The 18,978-nt window shown below is 40.0% G+C and overlaps 1 protein-coding gene across 2 annotated transcripts in view; it reads left to right on the forward strand.

Annotated features, from left to right (window-relative positions):
* The window catches only part of LOC107204196 (transmembrane protein 178B-like), a 58,280-nt gene extending 42,065 nt beyond the window's left edge, over positions 1-16,215 (forward strand). The window contains exons 2-3 of one of the 2 annotated variants that reach the window (XM_033514772.1): positions 14,465-14,578; positions 14,966-15,055. In XM_033514772.1, the coding sequence (XP_033370663.1) occupies positions 14,465-14,578; positions 14,966-14,997 (146 nt within the window). In that variant the 3' untranslated portion in view covers positions 14,998-15,055. Of the gene's footprint in view, positions 1-14,464; positions 14,579-14,880 lie in introns of both variants that reach the window. The other variant, XM_033514773.1, reaches the window with a different exon arrangement.
* Positions 16,216-18,978: the final 2,763 nt, after the last annotated feature.

An 18,978-nucleotide genomic window follows, 5' to 3' on the forward strand; every position in this document is an offset into this window, starting at 1 on the left:
TTGTCCTTGCCACAGCACTCTTGGATTACAATAAATGTCACCAAGTCTGTAGGAAATCCAAAGAGAGAATCGAGGTATTTTCTTTTGCCCCCTCCTTTTCAAGACAACTTAAGTGTTCTTAATGATCTACATGTCAAGAGTACTTTGTATTCTTCTTTGAAGTATGTTATTGTCATGCAATTTCATAGTAACCTCTTTATTCCATAGTTGAGTCTATAGAGTAACAGATGAATACTGTTATTTTTCATTTCATTTGGTTATTTTCCAGTAAGAAAGATTTTTGCTGGAATGTGGGAAATAATACCTGGATATTTGTTTCTGCTATTCTCTACAATTCTATATAACTTGCTTTCATTTTGGAAAGATGTTTATTAAATGTCAGAAACATATTAAAGCTCTGGAACTGGATGAGTTTGAAGACAGGTTGGATAAGGCTTTGAGCAACCTGATCCTAGTGAAAGGTGCACCTGTCTGGTGCAGGGGGTTAGAATTGGGTGGTCTTTAGGGTCCTTTCCAACCCAACCTATTCTATAATTCAGTATTTCCTAAGTAGCTTTTCTTTAGTCATTATGAAGTGTCAACATCCAGTCTTGCCTTTGTGTGTTGTTCTGGCAAAGGCTTCTTTTTTGTGTGGATAAAGTCACATCCTGCACATCTGAAAGCCATTCACTTGCTGATATTCCAGTTTTGGACTATTTTACTTGAACTATGTCCCTGTACTGAGGCAGGGATGATCCTGCATCTGCTGTGGCTGTGTTGTGGCTACATTCAGAAAAGCTGTTTAATCCTTAAGGTGTAAAATTTACCACATTTGCAAATGAGTTATACAAAGATATACTGGCATAAATTCCAGAAACTGGGCTGTTTTGTTTTTTTATTTCTTACTCCTTTTAGAGCTCTGTGCTGCTAGCTCCTTTTTCCTTTGTTTTATGCCTGTTGCCCAATTGTGTAGCTACAAGCACAAGCCCTGTAACCCCTTCTGTTAACCATCTAAACTTGGGTGTTCTTTCCTCTAGGCATGATCAGTCTGGTCTGTTGCCTGAGGAGGACATGTGCCGTCTTCAGCTGATTGCAGTAATGTCATACAATAGATTTGGGTGTTCAGTTTGGGGTATTGACTGTGCTGCCAGTGAGTCTGGCGCTTGAGCACCCTTACTGTATTTCTACTGCAGCATGAGATGGGCATTTTGCTTCTCCTTCTTAAGGCTCCTTGTCCTGGGAGTGCCTCCCGAATTTTAGCCTTGTGCCTGCCACCTTAATCTCTTGTTCCCTTTAAGGTAGGCTGCAGTTAGAAATATTTTTGATGAAACTGATTTGCAAGTACAACTCACTGAGCTTGTAATGCAGTCTCTTCCTGGTGCTGCATTTGCATCTTACCCTGGTGGGTGGAATCTCTGGGCAAGATCAGCTTGCAGCTATACTCTTTACTATGATTTTTGTCACAATTGCTGTAATTAAATATGATATAGCAGGACCCTAGAAGATAAGAAAATATGAGATTAACTTTATTTTTTTTAAGTTTTGGATGTTTTACAATGAATGTGTTTTCTATTAGGTTGGCATGTTGTCTTCATCGTTTTCATCAGAGTGGCTGATGATCCAGTGGAGGCATGTTTAGAATCGTCCTGGATCTTTTTCACCTCATCCTGCACTCAATGAACTGAAGCCTCATGCTCTTTTGGGAGGAGAATAGTATGTAAATTAATGCTGGGCAGAAATACTGTCTTTAATAAATAGCTTCAGATATTATAGAGAAATAGACTGTGCAAGGTAGTCTTAGAGTAGTAACTAGAAAGTGGAGCATTCATAGAATACAACACATATAATGACACTTGGGCTTAGAATTAACTGTACAGTTAAAAATGTGTCCAGAAGCACATAGGATGCTGAATCATGGAGTTTTTAATTTCTAAAATCAAACATTGCAGTTCAAGTCTTGTCTTTACATATTGTACAAAATTAGCTATATGAACAGGGGAGGTACTAAACAAGATCAGCAAAAGTCCTTCAGGGCACAGATTCTGTTCACTGTAATTGTACAGCATTTGTCCCATTGGGTGTTATCAGAGGCTACTGAGACACAAGCCTTTATTAGAGCTCAGACTAGGAGTATAGAGTATAAAAGATAAATCCTGAGCTTTCAGTGTCTGAATAAATGCCTGTTTCCATAGTCCCTTCTCTCTAAATTGGAATTTCACTAGTGTGGTGTTAAAGGCCTGCTCTGCACCTTTCAAGTGGTGCTTAGAAGGAGAGCTCTTCTTTGGTCCATGGTGATGGATCTTTTGGGATATGGTTGCATCCTCTTCTGTCAGGATGGGGATCATAAAGCAGGTTTTTGAATTGTAAAGGGCTGAATAACACTTCAGGCCATGAATCCTGGTTGGATTCTGCTGGTCTTTCAGGCACAGGGATTGTGGGATGCATTGGGTGATGACAATGGTGTTCAGATGTGTAGTGCTCACCTTTCAGACAATGCTTATTTCTGCCATTCATGGAGTTCTATTATCTAATGCTGCTCAGTGCACTTTGAATTCTGTCTTTCCTTCTATACATCTTTCTTGACAGGCAGCAGAAATATTTAGCCCAGCTTGTCCTGGTCAGTACAGCTTACATTGCAGTGAATGGGAGATCTTGATACTGTGATCCTCTGATTTGATTTGACATTTCAGATGGGAAGGTGCAAAAAAGTGGTAGATGATATTTATTGAAAGACAAGGGTATGTTATAGGCAAGGAAACATCATGTCACAAAACTCTCCTAAAGAAAATTCCAATCTGCCCTCCAGTTTGCACTGGCCCAGCAGTTGATGGGATGAAAAATTCTCATTCCACACCTTAATACATTTAAGTATACATCAGCTTTGGGCTTAAGCTAGGGTCACATGATTTTATAACAATCTAATTTTATTTGGCATTTAAAAAAATAATTGGCGCTCTTAGACCTATAGGTGTTTTCCCTACTTTATTCTGCTGCCCTGTTACATAAGTTGGGCTGGCTTCTGCTATTTTTTATTTCTGCATTAAAGCACATATTATAATATGAAAGATTGTAAGAGAAATATAATGAATCTTAGCTGAAGTGCTTGGATACTAAATACCTTCGAGACTTGACTAGAATAACTTAATTCCTTGCTCAACATCATGCTGGCAACAGGTCATCTCACTGCTAACTTTTCCATAGCTGGCAGCTATTGGCATTCCCTGTTCCTTGCAGATTTGAACTGGGAATAAGCAAAGGGAAGGTTTGGGCTGGAGAGAAGTTTGGTCCCTTCTCTGTTTCTGGTTCCCTCTATCCCCATGCAAGGGCGTTTATCCTTCCAGTATTTTCATCTGCTGTGAAGCGTGGTGTTGTTTGGTGCAGTGTCTGCAGCAGTGCTGAGATTCTAGCCCAAAGTTGTTGACTGAAGTACATTTGAGAGCAGCAAGAACTTGATGCACCAGAAATGAATTACTGTAGCATTTGTGGAGAGGTGCTCGATGCCTAAGCCTTCTGTACACAAGGGCATATGATGGTATTGCAAAACTCATCACCGGATAAGTAAGGGCACAGTCCAGTCAATTGGAAAAATATTTTTTGATCACATCCACCAACTTTTCCTATTTCAAATATTTCTTCAAGAATAATTTCTTTCTGGTGGGAGAAACCACTTACGATTTCAGGCAGCGGTAGAAAGATTAACAATATCTGTGTCTCATAGGCTTTAGAATGACCAAATTGTGCTTTTGCTCATCTTGAATTTCACAGTACAGTTGTCTGATCTTCTTATCATGATTTTTATCTTCGTTTTCTTTTTCTGCTAGTTGTCTTTCAATTTGTTTGACTATTCCAGGACACCTTTTTAAATACCTACATAACATTCAATTTCTCAAGGCCTTTATTTGATTCAAGCCCTCACGTACAATACTAAGTCCAGTTACAACAGCCTTGAAGGGGAAGGGCAGTGAGCTGTGCAGTCTTTTGTCCCTCTGAATGTGTTCTCCTTTACAAAGGAAGATGGAGTATCTTTGCAATTTAGTGGTTGTGGCTCACCAGTTAATAATTTGAACAAGGACAATCCAGGGAATGACTTTACAGGGAAAGAGCGTGGCCAAACATGAAGCTGTTCCTCACTTTGGAGAGACATTATACATACTGCCTGTATAATTTAATGGTCTCTACTCACCAGGAAAAATAATCTCAATGTTTGAGGTAGTTCTAGTAGCTTTTGTCCATCAGGCTATGTGATCTAAGTAGTTATTCAGTTTGGTAGAGTTTGAGGCAAGAGACCTTATGGACTTGCAGGGAGAAACTCTGCTCACTTAGGGATGATCTCATCTGTTAGCTTTACTCTGCACATACATTTAATAACTGCAGGGGATCCTTGTCTCAGAAGTACTTTATGTATGAAGTGATGTCTTGAAAATGTCTTTATTCCAACCACAGTGCCCTAATTTTTTTCTTGAAATAACTAGAATAGGGACAGCATAAAAAAGATTTATGAATCTTAAAGAATCTAGAATATAAAGATGTATTTCAGGATGGAATTTTTCTACCAAAGAGAGAATATGCCCAAAGTCTGTTTGCACAGTTTTAAAGTCTCAGTAGAGTCCTCAATGGATAAACTGTTCTCCCTATATCTTGTGCTGATGAGACAGACTATGGAAATAGCAGGGTGTCTTCTTTCTGGTCTATCCATGCTGGAGTCTGCTCATGGGGAAAAGGCCCAGCCTAGTTGCAAAGCTAATGCTAGATTTCTTCCTTGCTAATTTCTTTGATAGGCTAGTTGCCTGCTGGTATTTCAGCTTTTGGAACTGAGATAATTTCAAAAATTGTAGTTTCTCCTAGTTACCTTTAATTTAAAATGTGCAAAATGGGAACTATGCTAACAGGGGTGTACTCCCCAAATTTAAGGCAAGCCAATTCACCTTTTATATGTAACATGTGGCTTAGAAAAATACCTCTTAATTTCAACTTATAAGCAAAATTCTTTTTTGACTATGAGGAAAAAGCTGTCTCCTTAGTTTAATTATATAAATACCTAGCATATGACTCCTGCCACAAACTTCATTCTTTCTTCTCTTTTTTCCTCACCACAATTTAATGTTCTAGTTAAAGTTGTGAAACACTGCCTGCCACCCCTGCACTTAGTTGCAGGACAAAGCCTACATGAAAAGATCATAATGATGTTGCATAGCTCATGTCAGTCCTTTCATTTAAGGGATTTCTTTAAAGAGACTGCTGTAGTGCTGAATGTAAGTGTAAGATCCCCTGTAAGTGGGATCTTCTGGGAGATTTGTCTGTGTTAGGTCACAACCTTATTTCCTCAATGTTGCATGCAAGCATTCTGAATGATTCTGTCATGTTGTGATTTCTGCTGTTTAAACATGAGGTTGAAGTGCTACAAGAAAGCTAAATGCTTTCTCCAGCTCAGCTATTTGTGGTGCTTGTAAACTAACAGGGGATACAGGAAAAAAGCTTATGTTCCTCTCACTTTAAGAAGACAACTAAATGTGTCTAGAAAGCCACATTTACATTGCAAATTAGCATGTAAAATAGCTTTCCAAGGCAGAGAGATAGGCACCCTTAGACTTCACTGCATGTGATCACAGATACTCAGCAGAATGAGTGATATCAGTGGATCCACCCTTATTTTTTTCTTGGCAATCTGGGACCCTGCTTCTCAGATGTCCTTTTGAAAAAGGTTTTGAAGTGGGTTCAGTAATCACCAAGCTTCATGGGAGCATCTTACTATGAGAGTCACAGGGCTTGTGTTGATATAGAAGAAACTTGTCTGTGGAATAGCCTTTGCTGTGCTTTTTCTTTGGCTTGATGGCAGTGCTGAAATATTGCTTTGTTCCATGAGCTATTGGGTCATCAGTGAGTTTTTACTGGTAATTGCTGTCTCACTGACTTTTTATTGATCATTTAATTTCTGCCTCCAAACATGTAGGAGCAAATATTTTTCAGCCCTTTTAACCTCCTTAACTTTTCATTTGTGCTCTGCTTCCCTCTCCCCTGTGGCCAGCCCAAAACAAATGGGTGGACAAAAAGATTAATAGAAGCAAGGAGATGCCTTCCTCCTCTCAAGTGCCCTGTGGCTTGGAGACTGTTATTAATAGCTGAAGTAAAAAAAGTGTTTCATAACCCTTTTCTTGCTCCTGCTTCCTTGCCAGCCCCCTTTCCTTGGTCCCTGGAGAGAAAGCATGAGCTCATCACTTTCCAATGCAAATTCAGCTTTTGGTCTTATACTTGGATTCTGCTCTTATCATGGGTGGAATATTTATCTTCTGCCAGCTGGTGGCTTTAAGCAAGCTGCTATTTGCTGGGCTATCCAGAGAGCATGTGAGGAACAGGCCTGGCAAAAGCTGCTCAAGCACTTTATTTTTTCTCTACTCTGAAAATGTTACTGTCTGCTCATATGCACATGTCTTCTGCACCTCAGTCTTTGCTCACACAGTGGTTGAAAAGAAAATGTAGCTACTTTGATGTGGAAACAGAAATTGAAATGTAGGTGCAAGAGTCTGAAATATGCAGAAGTTGCTTTGTGGAATCTGGTCACGTAAAGCCCTCACACGACAAAGCTCTTCTGTGTCTGGAGATCCATTATCTTTAGGGATGACTTCCTTCTCATGTGTGCATTGTATCTGATTTTTTCTACATCTCTAGAAATCTAGTGGGTTAGTACTGAAAGGGAGCTGGCAGGTTTTCATCCCAGATGACTTGGAAAGAATGGGAATGGCATGCTGTTGTCTATTACCCCATTTCTATATGGATAGTACAGTGTTGGATCTTTTCAACCATCCAACTTGCTAAGGTTTTACAAGACTGCCTTACCAGCTGGGCATTGCCTAACAAGTTCCACTAAGCTAGAAGCTCTGAGGGAGTCTTTATATGGAAGTTAAGTTAGATAAGCTGTACAAAAAAATGGAAGGAAAAAAGAGCATCAAGGTACTGCCTCTCACTCTGAAAAAAAAAGCTTACTCACTTTCCTAATGAAAGTCTTTAAGCTGTACATTCTGTTAATGTATTTGCTGGGTATGTGCCATTTTGTGGACAAAATATTTATTTTATATCTCATCCTTTCAGTGGCTCTCAACTCAGTGGATACAGGCAAGCTTTTCCCTCATGTAAAACTGGGGGTGCTGCAATCTTCTGAGTATGTTTTCCTGAAGTTCTGTGTTCATTGCATTTTTTGGTGGCTAGTAAAGGTATCTGCATGTAAGAAGCAAGTTTAAATAAGATTGTAGATTGAAATATTTATTTGCCACTGGCATGTTTTGCACTTTTTTTTTTGCCATTTTTCACTGGCTGCACTGCAGACTTTCTGCATTTTACCCCACAAGAAGTCTATAGGTGTGTAATGTGCTTGCAAGTACATTTATAATTACTTAAGTATGGTTAGGGAATTGTTGGGATTTTTTTTTATGTAGAAAATTGTTTCTGAAGAAAGGGAACAGAGCCACTTGTGAAACTTAACCTAATGCTGCTGGTGGTTTCAGCTGAAAAAAAAACTGTGAAATTTAGAAAAATGCTGTAGAGTTTTCAAAGAAGGTTTTTCAGACTTCTAATTGAAATACAGTTTTAAAATTATTCTTCAAAGGCATCAAAATAAGTTACAGATTAATACATTTTTGTGGCTGTACAAAACTTTTCTGGTGACCTGAATTTTTTTTTTTTTTCCTGATGTGTGGTATGATGAGTTTGAATGTTTGAATTTAAAAGAAACAATTTGTGCTTTGGACCTAATGTTCACTTTGTGTTATCAGGGAGGGGATGTTACTTCAAACTGGCTCTGCTTTTGTACCATTAGTTGAATTTCCATTAGCACATATTCTGATTTAGCTTTATTTGTGAAGAATCTAATGGACATAATCTCAGGGCACATTGTGTTCTGAACCAAAGCACAGTAACTAGACGTGATCAGGTGGTCATTTCCAAAAGTGCACTCCTGTTCTCTGTAGGCACGTTCCTTGTCTCTGCCAATGTGTGATCCTTGGGTCTGTCTGCAAATGGGAAAGGGCACTGCACCAGATCCCGGTCTGCTTTTACTCAGATACCCAGAAGGTCAGTAGAACCCGACTGTTCACCTCTATCCACTTGCAGGGGAGGCAGCTAGGAGCTAGTAATTGAGTCCTACACCCAACAGACAGAAACTCCAGCTCATCAGCTGAAAGGAAGCAACAGCCCAATTTCCTGGCAGCTCTCAGCAAGCAGCAATGAGCACCAGGAGTCATTCACTTTATCTAGGACAAGTTGCAACAAATCCTACTGGCAGATCAAGCTGAACCTTGGTGCAGGATGATGCCAGAGCCAGTTAGGAAGAAACATCATCTCTTGTTCTCATAGTTTGGCCTATGCTGCAACTGAAAATCTATGTTAAGCTTCTTTAATTAGAACATTGGCTTCTTTTTATGCATATAAGTTAATGAATATTCACCAAACATGTTGATTAAGGTGGTGCTTCTTGCATATTCTTCCTAGATATTTAGCCCTTTACTCTGAGGTATTTTATTTTTCAAAATATTCATGTGGTACCAATGGAATTTTTGATTAGGTATTAGGGGTGGTCAGATGTTGGAATAGCTTCTCAAGGATGTGCACCTCCATTCTTGGAGGTATTTAAAACTTGATTGGACAAGGCCCTGAGCAACATGATCTGATTTTAACTTCAAAGTTGTGCCTCTTTTGAGAAGGGCATTGGGCTGGTTGACATCTACAGAACCCTTTTTACATAAATAATTCTACAGTTAATGCAGAAGAATGATGTTCCTGCATTTTTGGTATTAATGTATTTATAGATCTGGAAAAAAATATGTAACCAGTACTTTCATGGTTAGTGCTACTCCAGAAGTAACAAAGTAATTCTGTTAAAGATGCTACAATATTTTCTAAAAAAGTAGACTTTTTTTCATATAAAAAAGTCATCCTGAGCTCATTAACTAGTCAGCATATCTGATTGCATGATTGCAAGCTGATTGCAATCTCTGATTGCAGTTATGTCATAGCAGCTGGTCAAAGTAGAACATAATTTCTCCTTCTATCCTCCTCCAAGGTTTAATTTGACCAGTTAATTATGGCTGAAACTGCAAGAGTCTTGCCTGTATTAAGATACCTCCAGATGAGTTTTGATAACTCATAAGAAATGATTAAAAGTGAGGGCAGCACATACATCTGCAGCTGATAATTCTGGAATTGCACCTGAATTGCCAGAGCTAGTTTGAAGGATGCAAAAATTCTAATACAAATAAACAATGAACATTTAAGGTGAGAGAAAGAAGACTTTTAAGACAACAATCAATACATATGCCACGTGGAATTTCTTTTTGTAACCAAATCTTGGTCCTAACTGTGATTGTAGCCTCTGGAAACCTTACTGAATTGCTATGATAAGAAAAACAACCCACTATGAACTTCCTCTGCTCTACAGATTTTCTGATGATAATGTGAAACAATTAGAGGCTAAATGACCAATCTACATCTCTTTGTTTGCTATGGAGAGAGTCAGCCATTGAAGGAACAGTAACCAAACCATGGAATTAAGGCAATCTCTCATACTGAAGGCAGTTTCTCATAATGAAGAGCAAATATATATAGTGAGTGCAGTTTGCAAGCCAGAGGCTAAGATTTGTTTTACTAGGAAATGTTTGTGTAGTAATTCTCAAACAGATTTGTGAAAATTAGAACTAGCAGAAAGGGTGAATTTTCTGGAATTGCTTGCTCCAAAACAGTTCATCCAGAGGTTTCTGCAACACAGAAGAAGGAAAAGCTGCCTGGAGGTAGTGAAGGCTCAGAAATATCCACACCAGTCTTTTCAGAGAAGCTCATAAAATCAAAAGCTTTGACAGGAGATGTAGTAAAACAAATACTAGTTTTACATCTGGATCCTCCTTAGAAACCAATATGCATACTGTAAGAGATGAATGGGTACCCTCTGGTTCAGATCTCTGCATGTTACAGAGTGCAAGGCGACTTTCAGTCCTAGCTTGTGGAGTCTGGAATGGCTGCACCTTAGTTTATCCAGAGTGAGTGAGCTGCTGGCTCCCTGCATCTGAGTTTCCTGATTGCTCTAACATAGGGACTTCTGCAAAGAATCTTAGTGTGGGAGAAATTTATATCTGTATCTGCAAGTCCTCTAACTACCAAAGGTAACTTATTCACAGGCATTGGGCTTATTTGTCGTTAAACCTTTAAGGATGGTTCCACAATCTGCAGCCGTGAAAGCTGAGGTAGGGGGGAAGTGTGAAATATTCTAGTCCTCAAAACAGGAGGGGACTACTCAGGTAACTCTTGGGCTGGATCTGAAGTGGTATTACTATCACCCATCTGCTCTCAGAGGTTACCAGTTTGATGAAAGACCACGTCAGGGACTACTTAGTTGCCAGCTCGCAGATGGGTTGGTCTGTATTATGAAAAATACTAAACTATACCATTCCACTGAAGCTGTAAATTCATGAAACTTGCCAGCCACCTTTGCAGAAGTCTAACTGACCAGGGGAAATGCCTTTGGGTGCTTCTGAGATCCGAAACTTGGGACAGAACCAACCTTGGTGGCATTTTGAATTTTCATTCTATTTTTTAAATGAACTGTGGTAAAAATTATTGCTTGGAGCAGTTTGAAAGAGTTGAAATATATTTAAGGGAGTGGTGGGGGCACAATGGTAATGAAGAAATGCTGGTCCAAAAGTTCTGAAAAAGTTGTGTGTTTATCTACCAGACAAATACAGTCTAGACACCAGCACTATGACCTTAATTGATCACAACCCTCTTCTGTTTAGAGTGGGATAATGGTTCAGTCACTCCCTGCATTGCCAAACAGTTTGAGACCTTTACTGGCATGGTGTTTACAGCTCCAGTAATGCAGTGGTACCTGAGCTTCTCTAGCAGCTGGACTAACATCAGGATGCTAGTTGGTAAAGTTCTGAAAATTGAATAGAAAAACCCCAGTGTTTTCTGGTGGTATTTCTGCTGTGGCCTAGGTTAAAAGTTTTTCTTGTAATGGAGAGAAGAGAAAGTATTATGGAATGATAAGGCGATAGTATGGAGTGATGATCAGCAGATATGGGAAGGAAACTGAGCAGCTAAGTGAGTCAGTAAGAGGAGGTGCAGGTTTGATGCTGTGAATATTTAGCTGCTTAGGATGAAGCTGTCTCTAGTTTCCTTATCTCAAATTTGTTTGTCATCTGATCTTTGCAGGAATGGGGGTTTGCCAGCCACAGTTAACAGCTGCTGAATCCCCTGAGCATCTGTGCTTGTGATGATGCTATAGCAGAGGTTTGCTCTGCATGGTTCAAGTTGCATCCTTCTGCTGGTTATTTTCTTAGCACTCTGTTGGAAGATGTCAGCTACTTTAATTTAGGTTTTTCAGCAGGCATTTCCCTTTGGTCAGAGAAACATAGGATATATTGCATCTGTCCCTGGAGCAGCTTTGTGGTGGTTTTCGTGTTTCTTGTGGCCAGCTATAACTCTTGCTGTGGTGGCTCATAGTTAAAAAATCCCCACTCACTGCTTTGCTCTATAAATACCGTTCCCAGATATTGGAGCAAAGCGCAGAGCAAAGCTGCAGTTGCATTTGGTCTAAGTTTGTGCTGAAGGCTGGGGATGCTCCATACATAGCAGAGGAATTTTTTCCCCACCTATTTGAGGGTGGGGAAGAGAAAGCTTGCTTTGCTTCCTATCCCAAAGACTGGAGTGAGCATAGCTAGTAATTCTTCTGATGGTAAGGATTTTGTAAGCATTTTTCTGAGAATGCTTTCCAGCAGAGCAATAGTTCTGACCCTTGTTGCTTTTGCTCTCACAGGGGCCTGCAGGACTTGCATCTTTAGGCATCTTGAATATTGTTCTCTTCTGTGTGGAATAAGTAGGGAAACATCAGAAGTATCAAGTCATCACTGTCCATAAAATCTCCTCCTCCCAATTTTTATTGTCAGGTCCAGGCAATTGAAAGCCTTTTCCTTAAGTTAAAAAGTTTATTCTCAACTTTAGATAGAAATATGCTGATGTAGTTGCATTGACTCAGCAGAGTCACTCTCCTACACTTGTGAGAGTGGGCTTAAATAAGTGGTTCATGTTTAAATGCCAGGCAATCACAAGCATTGTCATTTTGGGCCATGAAAACCTTGAGTTTCTCAGTAAGATACTGTCTGCTTCTGCTGAGTGGTCACTATTGCTCCCTGGTAGAGCTGGCAGGGCTTCAGTGCCCTCTGCAAACTGCCATGCCAAGTGCTGTACCATGCCCTATTCGCCCACTCTGATTGATAGTGGTCCCAAAGCTATCTTTGTGCACTTTAATCTCATTAGAGCTATGAGGAAGTAAGCATAAACCCAAAATTATGGATATGGTCAAGTGATGACCTGAATTCAGCCAATAATATCTTTCTGCTTTAGGCTTTGGAGATAGAAGTGATATTGAACAGCTTGCTGCATTACCAACAAAAGTCTTTGCAGAATTAGAAATCTGATGGACCTTACTAGAAATTAGCCTTTTTGCTTCCAGAAAAGCTGCAAATAGAATAGGATATTTTCTCCCTTCTTTCTTTTATTTTGTATCTTGGCTCTGTGTGTGTACTGTTCTATATAAATCTCTTGTTTGGGCAGGTAGCTGATAACTTAAAGATTAATTTCTGACAAATAAGCATTTATTGTTTTCTTGCTGATTCTTCTAATCTATGAAAGCAACTGAGCAAAAGGGCATAAGAAAACCTATAAGAAAGTGAGGTTGTGATTTGGGGATTTTTTTAAAGCTCTTTGCACACTAGCTGTCTTTTTATTTAAATACTATTCTTAGTTTGAAACTTTAATTCTGGGCGTACATTTGGTGCCCAGATGGTGCAGACTCACACAGAAGCCCATCACGCTGTCAGGGCAGGCGGATACATATGTAAATATTTTGCCTTTTCCCCCTATAATATTTGGCTCTGTCTAATCTAATTGCTGTCAAAGGCAGAATGTGAAGAATACTTAAGCAAACAATGAGGACCTCAAATGTTTATACTACGCTAACTCTGGAAAATGCTGGTAGACTGTGCTGTAATTAATAACTTGTTTTGTGGGTTTTCTTCTTCATGCTGTGAATTCATGGTCTATGATCTAAGTTCAGGCCAAGCAGTATCTTACAACCCTTAGTAGAAACCTGTATTTGTAGTGGTTTGAAAGCATATTTCACCCTGTGGAACTGTCGATATAAGGCTAATGGGTCTGCCTTTTCAGTTCAGGCTGGCAGTAAGGGTCCTCTATCTGCCTCCTTATGTATAGTGCTCTTTATTATTTATATAATTCATTGTTTCATTTAATTTATTATATTGAGTGCTCATCTTAATGTATTTTTAATACATAAAAGCATTTCCATCACTGCTCCTTCTCTGACTAGTGGTAGCTAATAACAAAGAGCATGGCCAACCCCATTAAGGATACCTATTTACTTATCAAAGGCCTGAGCTAAAATAACATAATGTTAGTGGGAAAATTACTTCCATGAGCTTTGACAGCTTAGTGAGAAGGTCTAATAAAGCCAGTGCTAGTTGAGAATGCTGGCAAAAGCAAGGTAGGAAACCTGACTGGCTTTCATCAATACAAGAAGAGTTACACCATTACAGGTTTCTGATCAGATGTGGAATTTGGCTAGGCTTTAATTCATGGAAAGCATCAGACTACACCAGATGCTTTCTTCTAAGGACACTAACTATGCAGAAAGATGCCAGCAGATCAGATCCTAGAGGGGAAATTATTGTACAGGAAGGAAAGTACTGGTAAAAGGAGATGTAATGATGTGACCAGAAGACATCAGAAGCAGAACATGGTTCTTTTTTCCATGGAACATGGGTGAAATCCTGAGAGAAAAAAATGCCCCATTTCAACCATTGATGTTGTCATCTGAACCTCGTTGTTTAGGTATGCCAATGAATTCTGTCTCTGAACCTGCTGTGAAAGTGTCTGTGTACCTTCAAGAGACAGTGTAGCCTGTCGTGTCCTTTTGCTGTGAGGTAGAAAGGGTCAGGACGTTATCAGTATCTAAATGTATAATTTTTCTGTGTTATTTTTTTATTATATAAGGAAAGATCGAAGGTGTTTGCTTTGTGCATTTCCTGAAGTATGGTCATTGAGTCATGACCATGCCCACACAAAAAGCTAAGACACGAATTTATAGTTTCTATATGTTAACTGCATGGCAGTCACTAGCTCATAGTTCAGAGAAGACATGAAAGAAGGGGTAATTTGCCACACAGATATCTCATGGTGAAAGCAGACACTGGCAGCTATTCCAGAGCCAGTCTGGAAAGTTCCTGGAATGTGTGAAAGATAAACTTCCTGTATCATAAGTTTGGATCTGAGCTTATGTGGCGTGGGTCAGAGAGAGTGCTGGTTGGCACAGTGAGCCGGAATGGTAGGGATTGCTTTGGTTTTTTGGTTGTCAAACCCATCTGGCCTATAGCTGGCAGGACATGTTACATTCATTTAACCAGGCTTTTCTGCATTTTGCCTTTCCCAGGAGCAATTGAGCGGTGCTCGTACATCAAGTACCACTACTCCTCAGCCACCATCCCCAAGAACCTTACCTACAACATCACCAAGACGATCCGCCAGGATGAATGGCACGCCTTGCGTAAGTGTCGCTGCCTTTCTTCACCCTTCTCCTCGTGTGCAGGCGGGAGGTGCTCCCTGATAAATGGGAGCAGAGGCTTTGAGTGACGGCCTGCTCAGAGCCCTCATCTCACATACGGTTTGTCTCTGTAGCAGACGGATCGATTTGTTCTTAGGACCTACATCTCTGTTTCTGCTGCAGACTGGAAATTCTGCTGAGGCATGGGAATGTGGCAGTGGGGAAAAGGCATTTGTATGCAGAGATTAATATTGAGTTAAATACAAAAATGAATAACAAAATCAATGCCCTATTTTTTAATTCAGTGAAATGCTCTGTACGTGAGCACATTCTCATGCTGCTGCTGAGTTTCCTGCTTCCAGGAGAATTCATTGCTGGCTTTTATTGTAGACTGTGCCCTGCTGCCAGCAGCTCCTGTGTGAGTGTAATATCACTCTTTTTTGAAGATCTCAAAAGAGAATCGCTGCACCCTTTAAGGCACAAGGAAGGAGTTCAGCCCTCAGTGATAATTGTAGCCAGTGGTCACCAACTTGTAATGCTTGCTGAAGTGACAAGACCTGACAGGAATGGAATTGCCTTGGGATGTATTGGCTGACCTTAAATCTTGTCTCTTTCTCATCTTGGAGAAGGAAAAGTGTTTTTGCTGATAAAATGCAAGAGGTAGAATTTCACAAGGAGGGATTTCACTGTGACTTCTCTTGTTACTACATAATCATGGGGACCAATGAATGTCCTGAGAGGCTCTATATTGGTGGAAGCAGTTAAATCTCCTTGAAGGTGCCAAGGGTTGAGGCAATACTGATTCTGCCTGACAACCTTAAAAGGTGATTGTGAGCTTCTACTCTGTCAGTTTGAGAACTGTGCCCATGGTGTTCCCATGGCTTTCAGGATGTTTCACTTCCCCCTTGTGTGGCTCTTGCTTTGAGAGGGTCCTTTTAAGCTCTGACAGAGAAAGTGCAATATTATAATTGATTTCCTCTCAAGACCCTCCTTTTAGGGTCTTGCTAAATGCTTATTTTTTTTTTTAATGTCTTTGTGGATAAATACATATTTCTATTGTGACATGACAGAGAAAAGGAATAACTGAAGTTATGCCTCTCAGCAGATTGTAAGAGGTTGGTCTTGCAAAATACTCTGCTATGCTAATTTGTCCCTGAAATCAGAAGATCAGAAAGTTTAGTTTGCTTCAGGTTTTCTCCTACCACCTGTCTTTTCAGTTGGTGCTAATTTTATGTTAACATAAAATGTAACAATGTTCATCTATGGGAAATAAAAGAAGTGCATCCACCACCCAAGACGTCTTCTGTTAGGGCTCATAGGGCAGCAGGAAGGGGCTTTGGTTTATACTTTTTTGTGTATGTGTAGTTTTGCCACTGTTGTAACAAGGACTTTTCTGCAACCATCTACTGGGAATCTCCCTGTTCAAAAATTATTTCCTAAAATTAATCTTTATCTCAGCAATGGCTCATATCATATAAAGGGTTTCAACACTGGTCAATCTGACATTTCCAAGTCAACCTGGCCATTATTTTGCTCTGAATATTTTTCTGTTTCTTTTAGTGAATGTTGAGACAAGCAGCAAAAGAAGGGCCCAGGCCTGGCTATCTTCTTTCTTTTGACATGGATTATTTTAGCATGATAAAGGGGAAAAAAAATAAAAAGTATTTCCTGAAGAAACATGGGGGGGGTGGGGGTGGGGTGGGAAATGGCATCTTGGAGAACTTCAGAGGAACTGGAAAGGAGAAAGCAGAATATCTAGTCACCCTAGTAAAAAAAAAAAAAAAAGCCTTTTCCAGGTTGAAGCCGCTGTAATCATTTGCTGTATTTGTATTTCAGTTGCGGTTATTTTCTTTTTCTGGTGTATGGACAGCCACCTGTGGTGCCTGAAAAGGAAATCTGTTGTTTTGCATGTTCAGTGGGTTGGGGATCAGAGGAGAGAGGGCTCTCCACCATAGACTGCAAACTACTTTTTTTTGGACTGGTAGGCAGGACTGATGTTCCAGCAGTTTCCCTTGAATTGCAGGAGTGAGTGAGGGACAATTAATTTGAGGCTGAGGACCTTATGGCACCATTCAGCACAAAAAGCAGATACTCTTCTAGCTGTGCTGTTAGCTGTACTAGAAGAACCTGAGAGAGCAGCTGGCCATAGAGGGATGGTTAGAGCTGACTTCACCATTTTTGATTTTATCTTCTTTTCATTCTGTTTGACATTTTCAAGATGGAACCTTTGCTTCAAATTGATTGCCTATGGCAGTATAAGCTGGGGAAATAGGACTTGTCTTCTCTGCAATCACTTCCTCTCAACTTTCTCTGGTTAAACAGGGATAGAGGGAAGGATGATTGTAGTATTGTCAGTTCTTGCCTGTCAGGAGATAAATGTTCATCTAATTAGACAAAGCAAGTCTCTATACAAGCTGAGAGAGGAAAAGAGAAGCGGAGGAAAGCTGTGTCCGACAACTTTGATTATGAGTAACTGTGTTTAAGGAAGATGGCATTTACCTTGTCACACTTTGGCCCTGGCCTTGAGTGGAAAACCTGATCCATAGTTTTGTTTCCTGAAAAACGAGACCAGCATCATTGATGCTCTTAGAAATGAAGGTGCATTACTGCAGTAAAAAGCCAAGAAAATGTGAGCAGGACTATATTTATTCACACATTGTTCCAAGTGTTTCATGCTGTTCCTGTAGGTTCGCTTTCATTATGCTACAGATGTGTTCACAAAACCTAGGAATGTGCTCATGGCAGGGGTTTGAACTGTAGAATATGGTGCAGGTATTCAGAAGGGAGAGAAGTGTTTTCAGGTGATAAAACAAACATTTCTACTTCAGGCTTGTGTTTTAAGGAAGCTGACAATAAAAGGGAGGCTATGTTGATGTTAATTCTTTAGTTTTCTTGTCCCAAAATCTTCAGAAAACCCTTATCTGGTATTTTATAGCAAAGCAGAAGAAAGGCTGTGTTTGTAATGGAAATGGCAGTACCTCCAAGGCAACGAGGGGATGTGCTATATTCAGTTTAGCATCTTCCAGGAGCCAACAGAGCTGTTCCTTAAAGCCACTGAGGGATACGGAACTCAAAGCCCAGGGAGTGTCCAGTCTGTGTTACACTTTGGGGAATAAAAAACATGTGTTGGGTTGATGCTGTTTTAAAAATTTTTTTACACCACCAGAAGGACTGTAGTAAGGTCATTTTGCTTTAATCCCTGGTTTGCTTTGTGTGGGTGTGTTTGTTTTGTTCTATTTTTTTAGTAGGCTATAGGCAACCCCTGCTCTATATTCATCTTATGCTGCACTCTGAGAATTAACTGTTTCATGTAAAAGAGCCATCTTCCCTCCAAGGCGGATGAGGAAACTACTGTGGCTTTGAAATGCTGCAAACAAGCAAGTTGCTGATGTGTGTTCTTGAAGAGTGAGATTTGTTTTTCTCTCAGAGAACAAGTGCAATGACTCCCTCTTCCCTTTCTCTTGCCTTGGTAGCTGAAAATGGGACAATTGCTGCATGGCACTCGGAGCCTTTGGCAGAGCTCCCAGTGGTTTGTGTTAGAGTGCATGAAAGTCTCTACATCAGAAGAGAGATAAAAAAAAATCTTCCTAGTCCCCAAAAGCTCTTGTTTTGCTGATTCACAGAGCCTATTATGTGAGGTAGATAGTTGGGCCTAGAAGCCTTTTATTTTTCCTTCCTCCCTATATGTCACAAACCTGATTTTGTACTTTGGATTTAAAGTACAAAGAAGAGGGAATTTGTCTGTTCTTCTCCAGCTTGCCATTGCCTCCTCAGCCTGTCTTCCATAGCAGCTGTGTTTTGTGTCCAGGAATCTGAAGAGTGCTGCATCTGGGCAGGAAGTGGCTGGAATTGCTATGGAAACTGATTTTTTTCCTGCACAGCTTAGAAATTGTGTCACCAGACTGCTTTAGAGTGAACCAGTTCATAATCAGGTAGCCAGTTCTTCCTAAGTGTTTAAAATTTCCTGGGCTTTTTGAAGATACTCCTTGCCTGGCACTGTGGGATCTCCTTTGCCGGTCTAGCACCCCCATGTTTCTACTGCAGGACCACAGGACATGGGCTCTGAATTTAAAGTATCAGTGGAGACAGCTGTGTTGTCAGAACAACAATTATAAAGCTTTTTATTGGAGTGATAACATTCATTTGCACTCTGGAACTGCAGCACTCCTGTGTTTGTGGTGGTCTAAAAGCCATTTGCATAAAAAATGAATTCTGAAGTCAAAAGTAATAGCCTGGAACATTCTGAGAAGAGCAAGTATTGGAGGAAATGAGTAATTTCTGCAGGGTGTACAGAGTGGTAATATTTTAATTCATACGGCATCTATCCTGAAACTGAGCGCATTTTATTGGTCTTAATGCTCTGAATTTTGCAGGATCCTACAAAGCACTCAAATACTTCCTTA

Source organism: Parus major, chromosome 1A (genome assembly GCF_001522545.3).
Source record: "Parus major isolate Abel chromosome 1A, Parus_major1.1, whole genome shotgun sequence".
NCBI classification, from domain to species: domain Eukaryota; kingdom Metazoa; phylum Chordata; class Aves; order Passeriformes; family Paridae; genus Parus; species Parus major.